Source organism: Lissotriton vulgaris, chromosome 3_1 (genome assembly GCF_964263255.1).
Source record: "Lissotriton vulgaris chromosome 3_1, aLisVul1.2, whole genome shotgun sequence".
Classification (NCBI taxonomy): Eukaryota; Metazoa; Chordata; class Amphibia; order Caudata; family Salamandridae; genus Lissotriton; species Lissotriton vulgaris.
Window position 1 is genome coordinate 548,921,310 of NC_141689.1, and position 23,338 is coordinate 548,944,647.

Below are 23,338 nucleotides of genomic sequence, written 5' to 3' on the forward strand. Positions count from 1 at the left end.
CTTGGTTACACTAACGGTGTGTCCCAGCGCTAAGACACAATTAGGTGAGATACTGCAGTTGCGGAGAATGTTTCACACTCTTCCCTCAAAAGTATTGGAGAAAAGCCACGTCTTTAGCTGTTTCCTGAAAACTCTTTTGCTGGGTTCCAACCTTGTTGAGATTGGCAGGGTGTTCCAGATTTTGGCCGCCAGGTACCTGAATAAACGGGCTCCCGAGCGGGCTTTGAAGATTCTTGGGACTTTTACAAAAGCTAAGTCCATGGATCTTAGGTTACGACCAGGAATATTTTTGGTCATTAGTGGTTGCAGGTAACTAGGACCCTTATGAGAGAGAATGCAGTGGCAATAGCACATTGCCTTGAACATGGCTCTTTTCTCCACTGGCAGCCAGTGTAGGGTGTCAAGGGCCTTCCTAGTGTTTGTTCTCCTAGGGAGACTGAGAACCAAGCGTCCCGCAGCGTTTTGTACCCGTTGTAATTTGGCTAGGCCTTTCTTCGAGGCTCCTAGGTACAGTACATTCCCATAGTCCAGTTGCGAGGTGATAACCGCGTGGACTATGGTCTTTCTGGTTTTGGCTGGAAGTAGGTCTATGACTTTCCTGAGGGTTTGCATGGCACCATAGCATTTCCCGGTTACCGTCTGGATTTGATTGTTGAAGGATAGTTTCTGGTCTAACCAGATACCAAGGTTTTTCACCTCAGCTTTGGGGAGGGGGGCTTGGCCCAATTCTTCTGGCCACCATGCAGATGACCAGATGGTGGGTGTCTTCCCTACCACTAATACCTTCGTTTTCTTGCCATTTAAACGGAGGCAGTGGTTTGACATCCAGTCAGCCACTTCTTTAAGACAGTTGGCAAAGCTAATTGCTGCGTGGTCTTTGTTTTGGGATAGCTTTACAATTAGCTGTGTGTTCCTGTTTGATTTGGACTCCTATTGTCTAAAAAGAGCTTTAGTGTTGCAGTGGATGGGAGGTGGATGCCAGGATAAATTGAGGGCATCGACATGCAAGTGAGTAGCAGTTACTCAATCACCACATCTCTTATTTGTATAGCCCCACGACCCCATGTTAGCTAAATGACCTCTCCAACACAGTGCATGTCTACTGTGTGTGCATACCATCTGAGTAGGAGGATTTTTCTCTACTCAAAATGGGTCTGCACCTACTGTTTAGGGAAGAATGCTCCATCCGTGTAAAGGAATGGGTGCTGTTGGCTCAGTTGTACAGCCGGAACTATGGTGCGTAACATCTACATTTTAAAAGGTGCCTTTTCACTGCTCTCAGAGATACTCTGCATTACAAAACTAAATGATCTTAGCAAGTAATGTTTGTATGTTCTCACCTGTGCAGGTAAACGGGATACAGTGGAGTGCTTCTCCTGTGGTGGCTGCTTGGGGAACTGGATGGAAGGTGATAACCCCTGGAAGGAGCATGCAAAATGGTTTCCAGAGTAAGTAAATAAATCCAGTACCAACAGACAGTGATTAATATATATATATATTTATTTGTTTCTCTATTTGAACTGTGTATTTTATACCTGTTCATACTTTCTAAATCCAGTTTTACCTCTGTAAATTTAAAAAAAGCTTTCAATGAGTTTGTAGGCCAAATGATGTATTTATTGATTAAGAACCCAAAGGCAGAATCGTGACAGCTAATGCACTATGTAGGGCTGTACTTAAGATAAAATTAAGATCTCACTAGCAGAGAACAATCAAATTATAGGTGGCTGTACTTATATAAACAAATATTGAAGCACACAATCCAAGGAGCAAGACCCTTCATTGGCCTGTTTGTCCAAAGTGCACTAATATGAAAAATCAAGCTTGGTTAATAGACCACAGCGTACGCATCATTTTGAATGCCAAGAGGCATTCCCCAGGGCACTCACTACACCTCACCAAATGCCCAGCCTCCCAGTGAACTGAGGCACATCGAGTTAATAGGGAAATCAACAACAGAAAGCTGTAACCAATGAGGTCATGCAGTGTCCCGTGGTCTCTTACCCTTTCAAGAAATGCTATATTGTAACTGACCACACTGAAATTAAGATTCAAAGACAGCCTTCACCACAAATTTCAGTGACCTACAAGTATAACCTGCAGAGCAGGGACAGAGGGACCACAAATGGTTGATTTCAGCTTGAACAACATCATTGGTATGCCACCCAAAGATCAGATTGAGTTCAAAGACCAGCAGACTAACCAAACGGGAAGCCTAAAAGAGCTGCATGAAATAAGGAATAGATTTTACATCTGATCCCCAGTAGTGACAAAAATGCCTTAATTTTTGCCAAATGTAAGTGCTTGGATGACCAACCTAAGGATAAGCAAACAATATCTCAACTGGTGTTATTGTAGAAGGCGATTAAACATGTATGCATAAAGCATTACGTGGACAGAAACAAGGAGACTCAATTCGTTTTTGAAACGTGCTCATGGCATCGTATAATTAAAGAACAAAGAAAATTATGGTATACAGTTGTAACAGCACTGTACGTTAATAAATAACAAAACAACCCGAATTGGACTTGGTGCTCGGCATGTGTAAGTGACACAAGAAGTAGCGACGCAAGTGACAATTGCGATCAGCAGGAACGGCGCATGGTATCAAGGTGCTTGAATATATACAGTGAATCAAGAGAACAATGTGGCTCAAAATGAATTATAATGCGAGAATCTTGGTAAATTCGATGGATTACTTTAACATAGCCACACTGGGGGATGCGCCATCTATTGCGCTGAATGGTCAATGACGTTTCGATCCTCTTTTGATCAGGATCATCTTCAGGACCGGGTTGTCAATAAAAACGGTGCTGATGGGAGCTGTGGGGACCAAGAAGGCTCAAATCAGTTACATGCACTCTGCCCTTCACCATGTAGGCTGCATTGAGAATATGGTCTTCAATTTTCTATCTTTATTGCACGGGTGACTATTTGCACCCTCATGCGTGGTTGTCTTTTTGCACCCTGCTATGGGTGAAGGACTCAACTTCCTCCTGTGCATCACCTAAAAGAGTAACTGTAGTTGTGCTCACCATGTTAGCCTTTAGGATCTTGGTTTTTCTCATGTGGACATTGAGGCCTAGTTGTGCTAATGTGGCTACCACATTGTCGAGCTTCTCTTGTATCTGCTAATTGGTATGGATGAGTAGGACTAGGTAATCTGTAGATTCCAGGTTGTTAAACTGAGTTCAAGTTGTCCACTGGATCCCACCTGTTCTCCTTGCTGTGGTTGTCTTCATTATCTTATCTATGGCGAGCAGAAAGACAAAAGGCGAGAGCAAATAACCTTGGCAGACTCTGGTCCTAAATTGGAAGGTTTCCGTTTGTTGTCCTCCATGCACTATCTTGCAAGTCATTCTCTCGTAAAAGTTCCTAATGATTCCTACAAGTTTATCTGGCACACCATAGTGGCAATGAAGTTGACAGAGGAGGGAGTTCCATTCCATCAACTGTTCAATGATAGTGCGAAGTGTTGCAATCTAGTCTTTACAGGATCTATCTTTGTGGAAGCAAGCTTGCTGGTCTGGCAACTGAATATTGACTTGCTTCTTCATTCTGTAGAGGATGACTCTGTTGAACGCTTTGCCTTGGTTGATAGAAGAGTTATCCCTCTGTAGCCTGCAGTTACTCGGGTCATCTTTCTTAGGGATTTTGATGAGCTATCCCTCCTGCTAGTCTGGTGGCACCTTTTTCTCTTCCTAGAGCCGTCCAAACATATGGTACATTATGTCCACTGATGTTTCAATTTCTGTCTTCAGTGCCTCTGCAGTACTGTTGTTAGGTCCTGCTGCCTTCCCATTTTTCTGATGTTTGATGACCTGCGTTTTCCTTCCTTTGTTGGTCTGTTGCAGACAAATGGCAGGCATGCATGGCTCGCAGGTGGGAGGAGGGTCACGCAGGGAGGTGGGACGCGCAAGTGGGATAATTATTATTATTTTTTAATTAAACGTAGATTTCCGCCTGCCAAGTCCAGCGTCTTCTCTGCTCCTGCTCTCCTGCTCACAGGAAGTAGAAGCAGGCAGCCAGGCTCCCTTCCCTAAGCCAATCACAATGCTGCAGGCAGTTTTGTGATTCGTCGGGATACTGCCCAGCCAGCGACTTATGGAGAGGCCATCTTCTCAATGCAGCCTACATGGTGAAGGGCAGAGTGCATGTAACTGGTTTGGGCGGCCCCAGGGGGCCGACCAAACAGTCTTTGCGCACTCTGGAGTGGGCAGGAACACCACCGCTCCTCCCTTGCCTGCTCGCAGAGCAGTCCTGCCCACCCGCCTCCCTGCAACCAAACATAAAATGGTAATAACTGAAAGTTGTTACCATTTTATGTTTCCGCTTCTCACACTGCGAGAAAGCAGTGGGGTGACACTCCTCCGCCCTAGTGGAGGAGCCACCCCATGTCAGATGTCTGTATGTCTGTTGGATACTGCTGCATGGGCTGGTTCAGCAGTTCTTCAAAGTGCACCACCCATCTTCGTTGTTGGCCTTTGTTACACACGCTTGTCTTCTCGGATTTGTCTGTAAGAGGTCTTTCTGGCTTGCTGTATCTGACTGAGAGTTTCCCTGTTATGTTGTAGAGTTCTTTCAAGTTTACCTGGCTTGCTGCTTCCTGGGCTTCTGTGGCAAAACCATTGGTTCATCTTTGCTTGTCTGCTCTTAAGCTTCTCTTTGCTTTCATGTTTAAGGTAGATTTGCCTTGCTTTCACTTTTTCTGCTCTTCTTCAGCTGGTGTTGATTGCAGCTTTATTTTCCTTTCTTTCTTGAATTTTGCGGAAGCCTCTCATGCCAAACACCTTCACACTTTTTACCCTTGGTCTAAACTAAATGAAACCCACTTACTATGAATCTTTCCAAGGAACTTGCTATATTTAAGGAGAATTTGGAACTTGATGTGATGCATCTTTAACAAATAATTGGCTTTAATCAGCTATTGATTCAATCGCTCTTGTTAGATGTAACACCTCCTTCAGATCCTGTCCTTCGGTCCCTTGATTTATAGCTGCATTGAAGGTGGAAAAAAGAGAGGGTGGAACGGAGATAGTGAAAACAATATAACAATGCTGATAAATATACACATGTACATTAAAGGTGTATCACTAGGTCATTCATCAGGCCCAAGCAGAACCTTGGTTTGCCAGTGCTGCCAGCAAGTCTAAAGAAATCTTCAAAACAATCCAGTCTTTCCTAGCGCCTAAAGCATGCAAGTGTATTGTCACTCCCTCTATTGACTTATATGAAAATCTATCCCTCTTCTTTCATCAGAAAATTGAAAAAAATCTATGCAGAGTTCAATATAAGAACAGATTAAGTATGACACTGACTCTTTTCTATTGAGCAACTAGCCTCCTGGACCAGTACTATCTGTCTTTAGAAACATTGCATTGGAGGTTACAGCACAGGCCATTTTGATCTGTTGGTATGGTTCACCATTAGGTCCTTGTCCTCCTAAGGTCCTTGCACAGGCTGTATATATTCTCAGTCCATTCATGAATTAATGAATTCTTTATTTGTGTGGTTAATTAAAACCATTACAAAATACAACGTTAAAAAAAAGAGAAAAGGAATACTTTTGGGGGTCGAAGAATAAATATCTGCACAGGACATTATTAAAATCACTAAATGTGTATATATATATATATATATATATATATATATATATATATATATATATATATATATATATATATATATATATATGGATTAACAAGGCTCTGCAATAGGAAAGCACACGACAGCAGGTAGGTTGGTAACCATTTAATTATGATGAAAGGGCGATTTCACATCCGTTCCTTCCTCTTGTTCGCCAACGCGTTTCAATGCTGTCCGCAGTTTCTTCTTGGGCGATGAGTCAGTTGCGGTAGTTTAAAGGTCAGGCAGTCCCACATATCAGCTGTCTTTTATTGGTGCAGCGTTACTTGCTTGGTAGCGTCATTGCTCTCAGTCAGCTCTGAGACTTGTAGTGCATGTCATAGTTTTACCCACAGTGGGTCCCGCAATTGCTTTCATATTTTTTAAAAACAAGTTTGCAGTGATAATGACAGATTCACTGTGACGTCAAGCACTCCAGTGTGCCCCGGATTGTGAATACACCCCCATTAGTGTAGCATCCTGCTGTGCCATCTTCTGACGCGGTTCAGTCCTTGCCACGACGACCCCTCACACCAGCGGCTCCCTCCCTCATTTCTAGGTGGTGCTCTCCTCACGACGAAGCTGTCGTGTGATTAATGGATTAACAAGGCTAATGAAGGAGGAAGCCGCTGGTGTGAGGGGCCGTCGTGGCAAGGACTGAACCGCGTCAGAAGACGGCTCAGCAGGATGCTACACTAACGGGGGTGTATTCACAATCCCAAGGTGAGTCAAAAGTTAAGCGATGGCCAGACCTGTGAGACAATGGCCCTGACATTTGGAGGCCGCCGGACTGTTCACCGTGCTCGGCCTGTGGGAACTTATCCTTCAATATTATACGACTTTGGTAAACACATTTTTCCAAAGTTGGCCATATCCTTCACAATTTCTAGAGTGTAAAGCTGTTGGACAGCCTCCTTTGCTGTGTGGGTGCCCAGTTGGAGAAGAATGGGTCATCAATGACCTATTTAATCACTGATTGCAACAGGCAATAGTTCTGAAGCCTGGAAACATGCTCATGTTATTCCTTTACTAAAAAAGTCTTCCACAGACTCGAAAATTTCAGATCAATTTCCCTTCTTCCCACATTACCTAAAATACTAGAGTAATAGTTAATGCTCAGACTAATTGATATCTTGAGGTCAATAATCTTTTGCATAGTACTCAGCTGGGATTTCAGCCATGTCACAGCATAGAGTTGACCCTTTTGGAAGGAATCAAGTTCATCAAACTGAGCATAGACAAAGATCAAGTAGAAGCCATGGTTTTACTAGATCTCTCAGCTGCTTTTGCAACCCTGGCCCAATCTGTTCTGCTAGAGTGTCTTGGAAGAGTGACAACATAGGCTCTACTCTGCTTTGGCTTTCTTATCTGACCATTACTAGTGCGTTTACCTTTCACCTTTTTCATCTTCTAACAAGCATTTGAACCACTGTGTCCAACAAGGATCTATCTTAAGCCTAGGGTATTCAGTTTTCGGTTTCACCAGATTATCAAGGGTAAAAACCTGCCAAACAGAAATTGAACTTCTCAGTTGAAACTGTAAACCACCAGAGTTTCACCACTGGATGGCAAAAGAACACTATTCATTGTATAAATAATACTCTTCTTCCTATCCTTTAATGTTTGTGCTATACTGTGCTGATGCGAGAAGAGGAGGATGTTGGGATGGTACAGCATCTTGAAGACGCCTCATCTTCAAATAATGCAACTTATGCTGCAGAACACACCATCTCTCTCAGTCTGTGGCCTCCAACTTTACCCTCCCTACTTGCTCCTAGCAAGGTCACCTTTCATCCACTGTTTTACAGTCCTTTGGCTCCATCTTTAATTGATGACACCCATCTTGAGTCTAATGTGCCTCACAAAGGTATAAGTGCCACTAAATGCACTTGTGGCTAAAGTCGTTCATGGACCCCTGCCATAAACACCATAGTGTGTGCGTGAGAGGTGCAAGCAGCACAGAGGATGAAGTTCTTCCACGTCTGGTGCAGGTGGTAGGGTTCGGAGTGTGCAAACTTCAATGAAGCAAGCATCGTGGACAATGTGAATAGTAGTTCCTTCCTGACACAGTAATACCCACACTTAGGGTATCACCCATCTTGGGTATCAAGAAACAGTGCTTCAGAGCATCATCCCTGAAGCACCTTGTAAAAATAGCATATTTATTTAATGATGAGGCAGGCATGAAGCCCCGTTTTGGTTCCTGGTCTTATATATTCCACATTGGCCACTACCCCATAACTGGGGAGGGTCCTAAGACATACTCTACACAGGGATATTCCATATCTAGGGACCCTGTTCACAGTTTTGAAAGGAGCATATTACCGGGTCAGTTTGGAAAATGGTAAAGCAAGGATCATATATAAGGTTTCCTAGTGTTACATCTAAAATGCACGCACTGGACCATATATAGCACTGAGAGCGCTGGTGTCTGGCCTAACCTAGCTACTTGCCTACCACATTGGTATCCTGTCATTGTTTCCCTATAGCACACAGAAGCTCGATTTAAGCAGGTTTTTAAGTGTTCTTAATATTTGAAGAAGGAGGTATCCTTGGTGGATTGGGTTTGATTACCGTTGGTCAAGAAACCCACGGCGGACCCCACCAACCTCAAAAACTACCAGCATATCTCTCTTCTCCCCTTCGCAGCCAAAGCGGGAGAAAAAGCAGTCAACAGGGATCTGACACGATTTATAGAAGAACACGCCATCTCGACTCGTCCCAATCCAGATTCCGAGCTAACCACAGCACCGAGACTGCCCTACTCGCCGCCACAGACGACATCCGCACCCTCCTGGACCAGGGCCACACCGCTGTCCTCATCCTTCTCGACCTCTCTGCAGCCTTTGACACAGTCTCTCAATGCACACTAATCTCCAGACTACGCGAGGCCGGCATACAAGGAACTGCCCTAGACTGGATCCACTCGTTCCTCACGGGAAGAAGCCAAAGGATCAGACTACCGCCCTTCCTCTCCGCCCCACCGCCTCACCTGCAGAGTACCACAGGGCTCATCTCTAAGCCCGACCCTCTTCAACGTCGACATGTCCCCCCTTGCAGACATCGTCTGACAATACGGCCTCAACATTGTATCCTATGCCGACGACACCCAGATCATCCTCTTCCTCACCAAAGACCCCACCACTGCTAAACTCAATTTCCAGAGAGGAATGCAAGAAGTGGCAGTCTGGATGACCAACAGCTGCCTAAAACTCAACGCCGAAAAAACAAGTCCTCGTCCTTGGAACCACCCCATCAGCATGGGACAACACCTGGCGGCTCACCGCCCTCGGAAGCCCACCTATCCCCTCAGACCACGCCAAGAACCTCGGCATCATACTCGACTCATCACTCACCATGAACCGACAGCTCAACGCAGTCACCTCCAGCTGCTTCAACACCCTCCGCGTTCTCCGAAAGACCTTCGAATGGACCCCCCGCCCCCAGGAATCAAAGAAAACAGTCACCCACGCACTCACCACCAGCAAACTTGACTATGACAACGCACTCTATGCCGGCATCAACAAGTCCCTACTCCACTAACTGCAAACGGTACAGAACACCGCAGCCAGACTAGTCCTCGGCATCCCCCGGCGCGAACACATCAGCCAACAACCACGGCGACTCCACTGGCTCCCCGTGGAGAAGAGAGTCACCTTCAAGATCCTCACCCATGCCTACAAGTGCCTGCACAACAACGGACCCAAATACCTCAATGACAGAATAAACTTCCACGTACCCAAAAGAAACCTGCGATCATCCAACCTCTCACTGGCCAAAACACCGCGGATCCACAGAGCAAGATCAGGCGGGAGATCAGTCTCTCACATCACAGCCAAGATCTGGAACGAGCTACCGTCAGACATCAGACGCGCCCCCTCCCTGAAGTCCTTCAGAAGGACCCTCAAGACCTGGCTCTTCGGCTGAACGGAGCAGCATACCCCCCAGCGCCTTGTGAACCTCACGGGTGAGTAGCATGCTTACAATCCCCTTGATTGATTGCTTAATTGATTGACGAAAATCTCAAGATACTATTTATTACATTCCAACTCAATAGCAAAGAAGACTTCTTTACATTATAGATGGCCCTTCCATAGTAAACATGTTATAGGATTAGTTATTTGATTTTTTCTAAAATCTGGAAACCCCAGTTTTAGCAAAAGTTTGGACTGTTTAAGTGTGTAAGCACTGATAACCACAGATTTTCATACAGTTAGAAAAATGCTGAGAAATACCCACAGTAATCGACAAAATAGAAGAACTGAAAACAGGATATCCTACTTAGGACCTACTCTGTTTAATGTTTACATGGCCCCTTGGCAAGCATCATTCAGCCTTTTGGTTAAAAGGTAATGAATGACCTATGCGGAGGGATAACACTTAACTTTTGCTTGCCTTCATTGAGACAAATTGTGAGCAACAGGACTCCTTTAAAGTTTGCCTGGTGAAAGGTGTGGAATGGAAGAAGAACAGTTGTCTAAAACATAATTCGGATAAAACTGAAATACTTCCCTTCAAGTGTTCACCTTCCTTTTGATCCAGTACGTAGTGGCCCAACAAGTTTGGGTACCGGCCCACTCTAGTAGATGAGGAGAGAAATCTTGGTGTTATATTCAACAAAGATCTTTCTTTTCACCCTCACGTGCTAGCTGTCATAGGATCCTGTTTTCGTGATCCTATAAAAAGCTTAAATAAAACAATCCTCAACCTAATTCCATAATGCACTAGAAAATTTGTCATACTCTCTTTGGCCACGTCTTGTCTGGACTATGTAACCATTTTATATTTCGGTTTTTCTGTATGCTTTGTTGCCTTCAATCAGTACAGCATGCAGCTGCTAGGCTTCTACTCTACCTTCCCAGGCACAAATCTATCTCGCTACATCCATGGAATCCTCATTGCCTCCTGGTGCATCAGCATTTCCAGTTCAAATTGTTACTGATAACCTGCAGTGTACATCTACTTCATAACGGTGGCCCTACCTATTTGAGAGAGAGAGTCTGTGCATACTGTTCCTCTAGATCCTTGAGATCTTTAAATCAACTATTGTTGCAATGCAACCTTTCTGGCCCCTAAACTATGGACCAGCCTTCTGCAGAATGTCTGTGCCTTCTCCAATGAACAGATTTTGATAACACTTTTAAAGACTTGGGTTATTTCATAGGCCTCACCAGCTTTAAATATATCCCCCCACCCTTTTTTAGCGTTTGTAGCGCTGGGATGCTTTCGCCAACTGTCACTAAGCAAATGGCACATTGATTTATTCATTATGGGAATAATCCCTCAAGGCTTCTAATTTGATGGCCAAATTGCAGTCTGTGTGCAGCATACTAGTCCTGGTTCATTAAAAGAACCTAAGGGTTATTGTATAATTGAGGGCAAGGTCAGAGTCACGTTTCAGAGTGCATAGAACCAAAGGGGCCTATTGAGAAGCTGCACTTTGAAGTACGCTAGTAGTACTACAATAGCACTAATAACTTACTACAATTCCTATTCACATACCTACATGGGTAGGACTACATCTCAGGTCCTACCATCTTTTATGTGTGGAAACCTCTTCCCAGACGGTGAAGATCTCCAGACACTCAGGTATACATTTCAGTAGTAAAAGTGGGAAGGACAAAGGGGGGAGACAGGCAAATGGGGATTAATTACAACTAAGTAGGAGGGATTAATGGAGCGATTTAGGAGTAACTAAGGAGGGTTTAAGGAGGGACATGCACCCACCCGCTCCCCCCTGCTCCCCAACCCCATTACCCTTACAGCGGTCTGCCCACGGTGTGGCTGGACGGCCTCGAGCAGTGATAAAGGCCCCTCATGTGATCAGATGGCCCGAGTACTATTCGGCACATGCAATATTGGGCGGCCCTGCGAGTCGGGTAAACTACTTGGCCTGCTCCTTAACACCTGTTCTATGAGGAAACATGCTCTTAGTCTATATGATCTATTAGAAGACTTAAGTCCGGACTTTCTGTTCTTAACAGAAACATGGCTGAATGATACCTCCAACCCGACGATTACTGCGGCTATCCCCAAAGGCTATCAACTGGTTAGAAAAGACCGCCCCGTTGGTACGGGTGGGGGTATAGCCATCGTTTTAAAAAATCAATATTCGTGTACTCTTGTTCCTGTGGATGATGTCATTGGAGCGGAAATTCTCGGTTTTCATCTGGTGGTATCCTCTCACCTATCACTGGCGGGTATTCTAGTCTACAGGCCTCATGGCCCTCCTGGTTTGTTTCACTAGTCTACCTGTAATGCAGTCGCCCCTTGGCGATGAAATACAAACACTGTTTAATGTTAGGCGACTTCAATATCTATCTGGATAAACCTGAAGACTCAGACACCATCAGATTAATACAATCCTTGGATATTTTAAAGCGGACTCAGTTTTTTCAGTCTCCAACCCATGAGAAAGGACACATCTTGGATCAGGTTTTCTCCACACTGGACATAGAAACTACCCCTCGCCTTTCTCTTGTATGGTCAGATCATTTCCTTCTGGAATTCACAATTAACAGAGAGTCCATCCATCCTAACTCTCAGGGCAAGCCCCTTACGGGCAGTTTAAGACCCTTCCACCTCATTACATCAGAGGCTTTGAAGGTGGCCCTCGATAACCATTGTTAGAGGGAGATTTATTACAGGGCAGGAGGGGTCAGGGGGCTTGGCGCAGCGGCACAGAAGCCTGCGCTGGGGAGATCGTGAGAGTGAGCTAGGGACAAAGGGACACCTTAATTTGTACCCAGTTGTGCAGGAACCCTTGCTCTAAAAATAGAGAAAAACAGATATATGAGCAGTGGAAACTGAGGCCGAAAGTTTAACAGGTTTATTAAGAAGGTACAACTTCTAAAATATACATTCACAGCATAAGAAATCACATAAGTTCTTAGTCCAGCGCTCCACATTCACTGTAAGTCGCATAGACCGATTTGATTATACTAAATACAGTTTCCTGATTGAGAGTGAGTCTATACTTAGAAGCATATGTAGGCTTTGAGGTAGATTACTTTACAAAAGGTGAAGTACATTTCATTGAGATTACTCATAGAATACAAAGTACATATTATTGGAAACACTCACAGTACCAAATAAGTGAGATGTTCTGCAATCACAATAGAAAAGCATAAAATATGATTAAAGTTGACACAAGTTTTGGAGAACATTTGCAGATATAGATTCTCTTATTAAAAAGTAGCTAAAATACAATACAGGTAATATATATATACATGAAATACAAAACACTTAAACAAGACAAGGGCCCTTGGAGACAACTCGCTGCCTGAATACCTACAAACAGACGAGGAGTTGTCAGAAGATATTCTTGCGGACCTCCCTTTTATATTGTTCAGGGCGTGAGAAGCCTATATCACGTCATCTCACGCCATCTCGTACCACATACCCTTCCTTCGTCACCTACAGCCTGGCCTGTACCTTTCCCATCCATACGTTCAAATGTAGCCCCATTCCTGTAAATGCGACACGTACACTTGTCTAGGCTTAAGGCCGTGCCTTGTTGACTGGAAGATTGTCATAAATTCTGCTTGGGCGGCAGAAAGGCAGAAAAGTGTTATTATTGCGCAAAAGAATTCTATTTATGCGTGTATTTACCAGTCTGTAATGCTTGTCGCCACATTTATCACTCAAGCTTGGCGTAGCTGCGGCGGGAACTTCCCTTTTTCTCATGCACAGCCTTAGGTGGCGGTCCAGGGTGTGTTGAAAGAATAGCGGGGAAGTTGAACTTTAACGTTCGTGAACTTGGCACATAGTAGGGTGGGGGCTAGAAACAGGAGTGCGGAGCCTCGCAGACAAGTGGAGCTGGGTGAAGCCTGGGTCCGACCTGCTTTCTGATTAAACTATGAGAAAATGGCAGCACTCTGGTCAACGTAACTGAGGCCTATAACTTTCAAGCAGCAGGGCCTACACAGGGGTTAATGCTGGCTAAGCGATAAGAACATCCCAGTATATTCATATAGTAAAATCTTTCCCTCTATCACCATCCTATTATCCTGAGCAGAACACTTGAGAACGACATTGCCTGTTTGGACAACTGGCTCCAGCTTTGAGCAGCTGAGCTTGCACCCCCTTCCTCCCGCTCAGGTCAGACCTCTTGTGTCTCTTCCCCCTGGTTTACACCGGCCCTCAAGAACAGCAAGAGCACTTGTAAGCACCTAGTGAGAGCATGGCGTAAAAATTACGATATCAATGAGAAACTAGCTTATAAACAAGCTCTTAACCATAAATGCATTCTTGAGGGGAAAAAATATGTTTTCTCATTTAAAATCGAGGCGGCGGATAATAAAAGTAAGGAGATTTTTAAAATAGTAAAATTATTCTCCTCCCCCAGATCAGTGGATAGGATCTTCACCCCATCTGTGTCATGGGTGGAACACATGTCCCTATATTTTTGTGAGAAAATCAAAAAAATCCAGGACACTTTCGCTACCCACCCTCCCACCCCAGTACCAGTTATGGAACCTTCCTCCCCCCCCCCCCTTTGAACCAATGTCCCTTCCTTCTGCGAGCTCCTCCCCTTTTTTTGGTGACTTCTCTTGATATTATGAAAACTTTAAAGTCGGGGGCCCCTTCGGACCCTTGCCCAGCTTCCATTCTTGCGTCAATAACTGTGACCATCAATCCAGAAGTCAATCAGATTCTAAATGACTCCATGCAGCAAGGGCAGGTCCCTATCAGGTGGAGAAGGCGTTAATACCCCCCTTCTGAAAAAGCCAACTTTGGACCCAGTTGTGGCATCTAACTATAGGCTCATATCCCTTCTATCATTTTTCTCCAAAACACTGGAAAAATATGTTAATATGGTCACCTCCACGTTTGTAGAAACAAACAACATACTGCACCAGAGTCAATCTGGTTTCAGACCAAATTTCTGCATTGAAACGGCACTCCTCGAAATCTCTGAGTCCATAAAGGACGTCCTGGACAAGGGCGACAAAGCCGTGCTGATATTATTGGATCTTTCTGCGGACTTTAATTCCGTCCCTCATGACCGACTCCTGCTGAGACTCTAGGAGGCTGGTTTTTGGGGGGACAGTACTCAAGTGGTTCAACTCTTTTTTATCGGACCTCCAACAAGTTGTTTGGGCTCTGTCATTCTCGGATCTCATTCCCCCTTTAAAAGTGGGAGCCCCGCGGGGCTCTGTTCTTAGCCCCACATTGTTTAACATTGATATGTCCCCCCTAGCGAAACTGGCTGAATCTCTTAGAGCTAAAATAGTGTTGTATGCTGACGTCACGCAGCTGCTCGTCACCCGTGACAAGGACAATGATTTTAACGGCGAAGAAATCAACTACTGTTTATCAGAGGTGTTTGCTTGGCTCCAACTAAACCAACTGAAATGTAATTCCGAAATTAGCTCTGCTCTGCTGACTCTGTCTTACCTGCCGGGACCCTGCTTGTGATTCCTGCATTTGTACCAGGGCCTCGCGGTACCCGCTTCGCGGGTCCCGCTTCGTGGGGTGTGCTTGAGTGGGCCGTGGGCAGAGGAACTGTTGCCCCTTGGATCTTGTGACCAAGTTGTGGGTGCGTGAGTTGGCGGCAGGGCTGCGAGCAGCGGGACCGGGACTACATATCCCAGGAGTCCCCGCCAGCCCGAATCAACATCACCTGGGCCGCTCTCCCTGCTTGCCCCGCCCCACTAACGAACTTGAAAAACCCCAGCCTGTGGAGATTATCTGGGACGCTTTGCTGACTCTGTCTTACCTGCCGGGACCCTGCTTGTGATTCCTGCATTTGTACCAGCGCCTCGCGGTACCCGCTTTGCGGGTCCCGCTTCGTGGGGTGTGCTTGAGTGGACCGTGGGCAGAGGAACTGTTGCCCCTTGGATCTTGTGACCAAGTTGTGGGTGCGTGAGTTGGCAGCAGGGCTGCGAGCAGCGGGACCGGGACTACATATCCCAGGAGTCCCCGCCAGCCCGAATCAACATCTCCTGGGCCGCTCTCCCTGCTTGCCCCGCCCCACCAACTCAAGGCCCTATAGAAACAAACGGATATCCCGCTGCGCGGGAGCGCGCTGGAGCGACCGGGAGAAGCCCGGGACAAGGGCGGGCCCTCTGAGGCCCTCAGAGACCGAGTGAGGCCGGGCTGGGCCTACTTTCTTTCATCACTACTGTGGACTACACCTTCTAGCTAACCCCCTGGCAATGGCGCTAAGTCCTGATAAAGCTACCATGGAAAAACCGGGGGCAATTAATACTGTTGGGACACTTTATAATTATTTTACACAGGCTTCCACCGACCCAGTTAGGGAAAAGCAATTGGCTGTGCGCCGAGCAGAACGCCGTCACTCTATAGAAAGTTTAAAGAATAGGATTTCTATAGATCCCCTACCTCATGTTCCACCCCCCACTCTAGGCCCAACTGGTAATAATGATGATCCCCTATCCTTGGAAAGCTTCCCCCTTTTGTTGCGTGAATCCACCCCGACACCCTCAGGCCCCATAGCCCAGCCACCAGCTGACACCTCCCTTTCCAGTCCGATTTTAATAGAGTCACATCAGACATCCCGGACTGTGGTCCAAACCAAACCAGTTATAAATAAATCTAAAAAATCAATGCCCGATAAGGTACATGGCCCTCCACCTGCCAAGAGAAGACGGAAAGGGGGCATCCCTCAAAAGCCTAAGATCAGACATACTGACTTCGGCAAATCTTCAAGGCCTACCATTACATCTACTACGGCCTTAATGGTAATTCACCAACCCTGTCACTTCCCCTACCATTGGAATTACCTCCCCAGCCAGTGAATAATACGCTTCAACCTGGCAATCCTGCAGACCTTACGCCAAAGGGCACTACTCTTGCAGTCTCCCTGGATAATATGGAACACCTAATAAGGTCTTTCATCTTACTCATTATAGAGAGGCTGAGGAGAGTAGAGAACAGGCTCAAGGATATCGAGTCTGTACTCAGTAAGCATGTAGGATCATCCAATGGATTGGTGAGTGGCACTGTCCCGCCCCCAGCCCTGACTACATCAGCCATTCCCATTCCCCCCAAATCATCGGTCAAATCTACTGACTTAACACGCCCTAAGCAACCGATGGCTCCAGCGGCTAAGGAGCGTTCTAATTTAACTCTTAGCTCAGCTGGTGCATCTAATAGGGGACCAGGAAAAGTATACGTGGGAAACACACAGGAAAATACACGGGAGATTACACGGGGTTCCATTAGAAATTCCAGGTCACCATCTCGTAAGCTTCCTCCAGTTGAACTACCCCCGGAAGCCCTCCCCTATGTGGTTGTTCTGACAGGGGTCCCTAGATTATCTGATAACAAGAGGGAAGGGTTCCATCAACTGAAAAATAAAATTATGCACTGGCTCAGCCATTTTAGACCGCTTGCACAAAATATCAATGGAGAAATTGTGCATGTAAGGCGTTTGCCTTGGCTGGGCAATAGGACCAAGGATAACGATGGGGATGTGGTAGTCATAAATTTTAGAGACCTGTGCGCGCTCAATTATATACTAAACTGGCCCCTAGGTAGTGGCTCTAATTCCATCGTCCCACACTCGCTGACTTACTTTTATCCGAGATCCTTAGTGCTTCCACATACCTAGTCTGGTCCCATGGCTCTCAATTATTCTACCCCCATACTACCTCTTAACCCTGGATATCCGTTACAAGTTCCCCAGCCTCTACCCGCTGCTGACCCCTTTGGGTGGAATATGGTACCTTCCAGGCCCAATAGGAACTTGAACAGTAGAATGGATCACCTGAGACCTTTCACACCACTGCAGTCAGCAAACAGGTTTGGTGTGCTCTCAGGTTTGGATAACTGTGATTGAAGTTCACAGACTCAACAGAGTATGGGCACTCACTCAAACCCCACCGGCGAGGGACAGATTGATGTACAATCCCAATCCACCAAACCCCCTACTGTGTTGGCGGATTTTACTGATCCTTCTGTACCCAACTCCGTTGTCACTCCATCTGGAGACCGCATAACCCGAGTTTCCATTCTTTCATGGAACTTGGCGGGACTTCAGGGCAAGTTAGTCTACCCTGAGTGGGGGTCTTTTATCGATGATCAGGATATATGCCTGTTTCAGGAGACATGGGCTTGGAAGGACACATGGCGCTCTGGGTATGCAACCTTTGCAACCCCAGCTAAATGGGAGGGAAAAGGACGGCCCTCGGGAGGGCTCGGTATATGGGTGGTGTCCCATTTGGGATGCAAGGCTAGGGTCCTCCACACTAACTCCCTGGACATTCAGTGCGTGTTGCTGGAATGGCCAACTCGCACTTATAAACGTATATTCCAGACCATCGGGTATAACAAAGCCTTCACCCACCTGGGATGAGCTCTCCCTTTTTCTCCCCAGAATTCCCTTGGCTGCTGGGATTGTGCTGGGTGGAGACTTTAACTGCCAGTTTGAGCCACTTAGACTGATTATGGAGGGTGCACTCATGGAGGAGGATGACCAGTGGGGAATTCCACAAATGGTTGGCCCCCCACCAAAGCCATGGTCCTCCCTAGCGACACAAATTACGGCACTAACTCTCAGCAACTCCCTGAGAGCTTTTAATGGCCGATTCAAGAGTGACATCCCAGCAAAACCTACCTTTAACAAATCAGGGCAAGGGTCTCATTTGGACTATATCTTGGTCCAGACATCTAACTGGAATAGGGTCTCTGATTTTGTGGTAGTCGAAAGAACTTACAGCGACCACAACGCATTAATTCTCTCTCTTATCGCGCCAAGCGGGTTCTTGGGCAACCCACTGGCAGAGGCACCCCCAAATCCCAAATTAATCCTCACAAATGATAGGCGTAGAGTGAGGTGGGCAAAGCTTTTGGACAATCCTGCCCACATCGCCGAGTTGTATGCTCAGCTAATCCCCATATTTGAACGGGTCGGGGCTCTCATTAGTCATTCTTCGCCAGAAAATATACTCTGCAAGCTGGGCATCCTCCATGTGGAATTGGTGGATACCCTCATGGAATTTTTAAACCCAATTGTGCGGAAGGGGAACTGTAGGGCCCAAAGACCCTCTTGGAATAATTCAGCTTGCAAGAAGGCAAAGGCCAACCTCCTCGCTGTTCTGAGATACCCAAGGGATATGGACTTAATTAAGATAAAAAGGGAGGAATTAAAGCAAGCAATCCACAATGCAAAGGTGGAATGGGATTATTCCAATTGGGATAATATGTTGGCTGCTCTCCAGACAAGAGATGCCCGTAAATTCTGGCAGATAGTGAGAACAGGGTCTGCCGAGCCGATTCAGGCTGTGGAGGCTAATATAGCGGCCTCAGTGTGGGAGGACCACTTTCGCAGCCTTTATGAAGAGGTTAGTTCTAGCTCCTCCAACTATCGCGATGATTTGATGCCCGAATACCACTCACCTTCCAGTGGGTTCACAGCGCACTCCCGAATTATCGAGGGTGCTGATTCACTACAATTTACCCTAAAGGAGGTCCATAATACAATATACAAATTTCCCTCCAGCAAGGCCCCTGGGTTAGATAAAATCCCAGGTGATTTATTCAAGCACCAACCCAGGGTTTGGGCCCCGTATCTGTTGGAGGTCTTTAACGCAATACTTGGGGGAATGGCAGTCCCTAGTACTTGGCTGGGAGCAGAGATTGTACCTATCTTCAAGAAGGGCTCTCCTCTGCTCCCAGCCAACTATAGGCCAATCAGCCTTATTGATGTAGCACAAAAAAGAATTTCTAGGCTGATACTTGACCGCCTCCAGGAATGGATGACGGATAACTCCGTTTTAAGTACATATCAGGCAGGGTTTAGGTCAAAGGTCTCGACGATGGACCAAATTTTTCGTTTGGCCCTTTTGTTCTGGAAGACGGTGCGGGTAGAGGGGGGTTCGCTGTACACTGTCTTTGTCGATCTCCGCGCAGCCTTTGATTTGGTTCCGCGGAGTAAACTGTGGGCAGTACTCGCCGAACTTGGTGTCCCTCCTGCTCTTTTAAACATCATTGTTCGATTGCATACCCAAAATTATGCTCAGGTCAGGTGTGGGAGGTTGGGTACCCTCTCACAAAGATTGCCCGTTGGCAGAGGGGTAAGGCACGGATGTGTTCTTGCACCAACCCTGTTTTGCCTCTTTGTCAACGGGGTAATCGATCACCTAAACAATGTTCCCAATACAGAGGCACCAAGGCTTGGTGGCAGAAGTGTGCCCGCAATTATGTTTGCGGATGACACCCTCCTGCTATCGAAATCCCCAATGGGGATTCAACGCATTCTGGAGGGCTTTGAGGCATTTTGCCAAGACCATGGTCTTGAAATAAATGCCCTGAAGACTAAGTACATGATTTTTAATCCCCCCAAAAAAACACGCCCTAATCCCTCTATAGCAGGGGTCTCCAACCTTTTCTGTAGTGAGAGCTACTTCTGGTCAGTGAAAATCGTCGTGAGCTACTTAAGGCCAAGCAACTCGCGCATTTTTTCGAGAGACGCTGCACGCCCAGTTTCATTGAATTTAAGCGTTATTTCTTCGGAACCATTACTTTTGTTTAAACAAAAGGGGCCACACTCCCTCTTTTGAAGTGACAGACAGCCGTAGGTTGTGCTACCTGAAGTAAAAGCTTGTCTTACTTGGAAGCATTCCTGGAAAGTATAACAAACTATGTGGAATACAAGCCTAAAATCTCCTTTGGTAATCTTCGATCAACTTGTTCACACACTGCAAAAGTTCCCATATGTGATTTATTGCAGTCTAGCTTAGATGTGCAGTCACTAGTTTTTAAAAAAGAGACTCATTTAGTAAGAACCTCAATTATTTCCCCATCACCACATACTCTTTTTTTTGTAAAGTTTTAAAATCTCCCATCCTGGTTCAGATATATATAATTTTTAACTCATTTGATTTATTAAGGATTTTATTTTCTACCATGTTTTCTTTGTAGGGGTGAAAAGGGATTTTCCTTTATGTAGAATACATATTTTTCAACATAATACATGGCCCAATCAAGTACAAGTTTCACTGAGTTTGAGGAAAAATAGAATTTCAACAGTTACAGATGCTCTATGCCCGTGGCCAGTGGGAAGGTTTCCAGTTTATTATGTGGCTATTCTGTTTAGGCAGGTAGGTAACCTCCCACAGCTTCCTTTGTAAGCAGGATAACTTCTAAGGTAGATGCTATTTTTTTAGTCACTTGGAAGCATGAAAAGTTTTAAAAAGCACCAACAAAATTCAATTTTTTTAAAAGACACTTGTGATGCTGGTTTTCTTCCACGAAGGTTTTGAGGGCTTACCAACACTCATCATACCAGAAGTGATGGTGAGAAGCCCCAGTGATAGATAACTTGGGCAAATGAGTTCAGAACTGTTTTCAAGGACAACAGCCAATTGTGAATTAACTAATAACATCACTCTGTTTTCTCCCACTTCCCCATCTTCCCTTTCCCCTAGCAAACTTAACACGTCAGTTCCTCCACCAATTGAGGTCTTTAAGGTCCCTACACCTCGAGTGAAACCACAACCGCTTCCTGAATTTGCTCAGCAACTGGTGAACACTCGTGCCTCCCCAAGTCCTCAAGAAAGTCTTTCCCTTGACTCTGAGCAAATAGCTCAAAAATAGATAAATAATATCGATAATAAAGGCAACACAGGTAACTAAGGTAATAAAACAAAACAAAGAGAGACTTGGAATCTGGGCTCTGCACACAAAATGGACTAGACTAGAGCGAGTTCTTACTGGCACTCAGTACTAAAGGTACACAAGGTTGCAGATATACCACAAGAAAAGTATGAGCCTTTTTCTGGTGTCGGAGCCTATGTTAGTACATGAAGGTAATAAAAAGATTTCTCAACTCAGGGTTGAAGTAGTTTGCTTTCTCAGCTCTGGAACAATCTCGGATATGTCATAAAGTCTTACATCTACAGATCTCTTACCCGAGCAGTCTAGCCTGAATCAAATACAATCTGCAAAAACCCTGTGCAAAGTTCGGACAACATTGTACCATCCTGCCCAATTGTTGTATAAGCCCCTATTGGATGATAGAAACAGTAAGCTTGCTATTACAAATTAATTCTGGGAAACTATAATGAAAATATCACAGCTCATTGTGGATGCTTAAACAAATAGTTTTAAATATAATTTTCCTATAATTTATTATGAATGTGGATGAATTGTGACGGTCTGCTACAGACCTTTTGCGGAGAATGTTTGGGTTAATATTCATGCAATATCTATAAATAAGTTTCTTTTGATCGAGACACATTACATTTTAGAAATGCGACAGCATCACAGAGACTATTTGCAGTAAGTGAGCTGCTGCTTTGTCAAATATTGAAAACACACATCACTATCCCTGAACACTGGATAAAACATATGCATAATTTAGACGAGCGTGCCTGTGCTCTGTCAATGACCAGGCCACAGAGGGTATGAAAGAGTTCAAACTGGATCATAAAATCGTAGCTTTCTAAAGAGAGGAACAATTATGTTGTTTTCAGGAATGCAGATTTATTGTGTGCCTTCAGCAAAGGAAACTGGATCTTGGCAACACACTACTGTCCTGTTAATAACGAAGAGCTGGAAAGCGGGAGAAAAAGATATTTCCAGTCTTTCAAGAGCCCGTGGCATACCAGCGGCTAAGGTTAGAAGACGCACATCGCAGCTCGAGTCTAGAGAACAATGTATTTTTATGGTGTTTACGGGCCAGGCCAGCGCTTACCGTTTGATCTGCTGATGACATATGTTCCAGGCAGAGAAAGGCGGCTGGCGGGGTTCGTTGCAGTTCAATACTGCTTGCGCCACCTGCATGCTAGCAGGCTTTCCGGGACTTGCTGCTCCACTCCGACCCACCTGGTGCTTGATCCTGGCACATGTCCTGACTTTTGACTTGCACAGTCAAGACTGCAGTGCCAGTGTGTGAAGGCAGGTGGCGTGGAGCAATAGCGTCATCATCTTTGCCCTGCCCACCCCAGCTAAGCTCAGTTAGTGACGGCCAATCTGAGCAGCTGGTTTTGCTTATGGCAGGCAACAGCAATGAAAAAAGGACTAAGAACACTAAATGATGAGAACAGGCTACACAATTGAGATGCAAGGCGCGAGCTACTCATGGGGGTTTGGCGAGCTACCGGTAGCTTGCAATCGACCGGTTGGAGACCCCTGCTCTATAGGCCCGAATAGGCTTGAAAGAGTCTTCACGTTCGAGTACCTGGGTGTGACTTTGAATGACAAACTGGAATGGGGTGAACATCAAATCAAGTCACAGCTCAGATTGGCTCAAATAGCAGGGGGAATAATTAGGCTAGTCAATTCCAACAAATCATCTATTAGACCACTAACCCCCCCTTGGAGATCTACAGACTCCAGGCCAGAGGCGCGATTCTTTACGGCAGTGAACTCTGGGGACATATCTGCAAGAAAGAGTTGGTCATAGTCGAAAACAAGTTTCTTAGACCACTTTTAAAGTTACCGGCTAGCACCCCGCTTCTCCCTCTTAGATTGGATCTGGGCCTAAAACCGTTGGATGAAGTAGTGGGTGTAAAGCCTCTAACCTTTTGAAGAAGATTATGGTCTACTCCTGAGCTAGCCAACTATAGACAGGAACTGAAGGAAATCCTTTCTCTCCCTACTCTCGAGAACATCCCGTGGTTCAAATATCTGAAAACTGAGTTTGCCCGGCTGGGTCTCCCCACCCTTTGGAGCGATCCTGAAATGGCTTGCCAGGGTTTGTCTCGTAAAGATCTGGTAGCAACCTTCTATGCTTGTAACCTTG

General features: G+C 45.6%; 1 protein-coding gene across 3 annotated transcripts in view; it reads left to right on the plus strand.

Moving 5' to 3' along the window:
* Window positions 1-23,338, plus strand: part of LOC147726770 (baculoviral IAP repeat-containing protein 1-like) — a 929,669-nt gene that overhangs the window by 275,511 nt on the left and 630,820 nt on the right. For all 3 annotated transcript variants that reach the window (XR_015309289.1, XM_086960817.1, XM_086960818.1), the window contains exon 3: window positions 1,349-1,448. Coding sequence is in view for 2 of the 3 variants with exons in the window: in XM_086960817.1 (XP_086816943.1) it covers window positions 1,349-1,448 (100 nt within the window). In the remaining variant the exon portion in view is untranslated. The remainder of the gene's footprint in view (window positions 1-1,348; window positions 1,449-23,338) is intronic.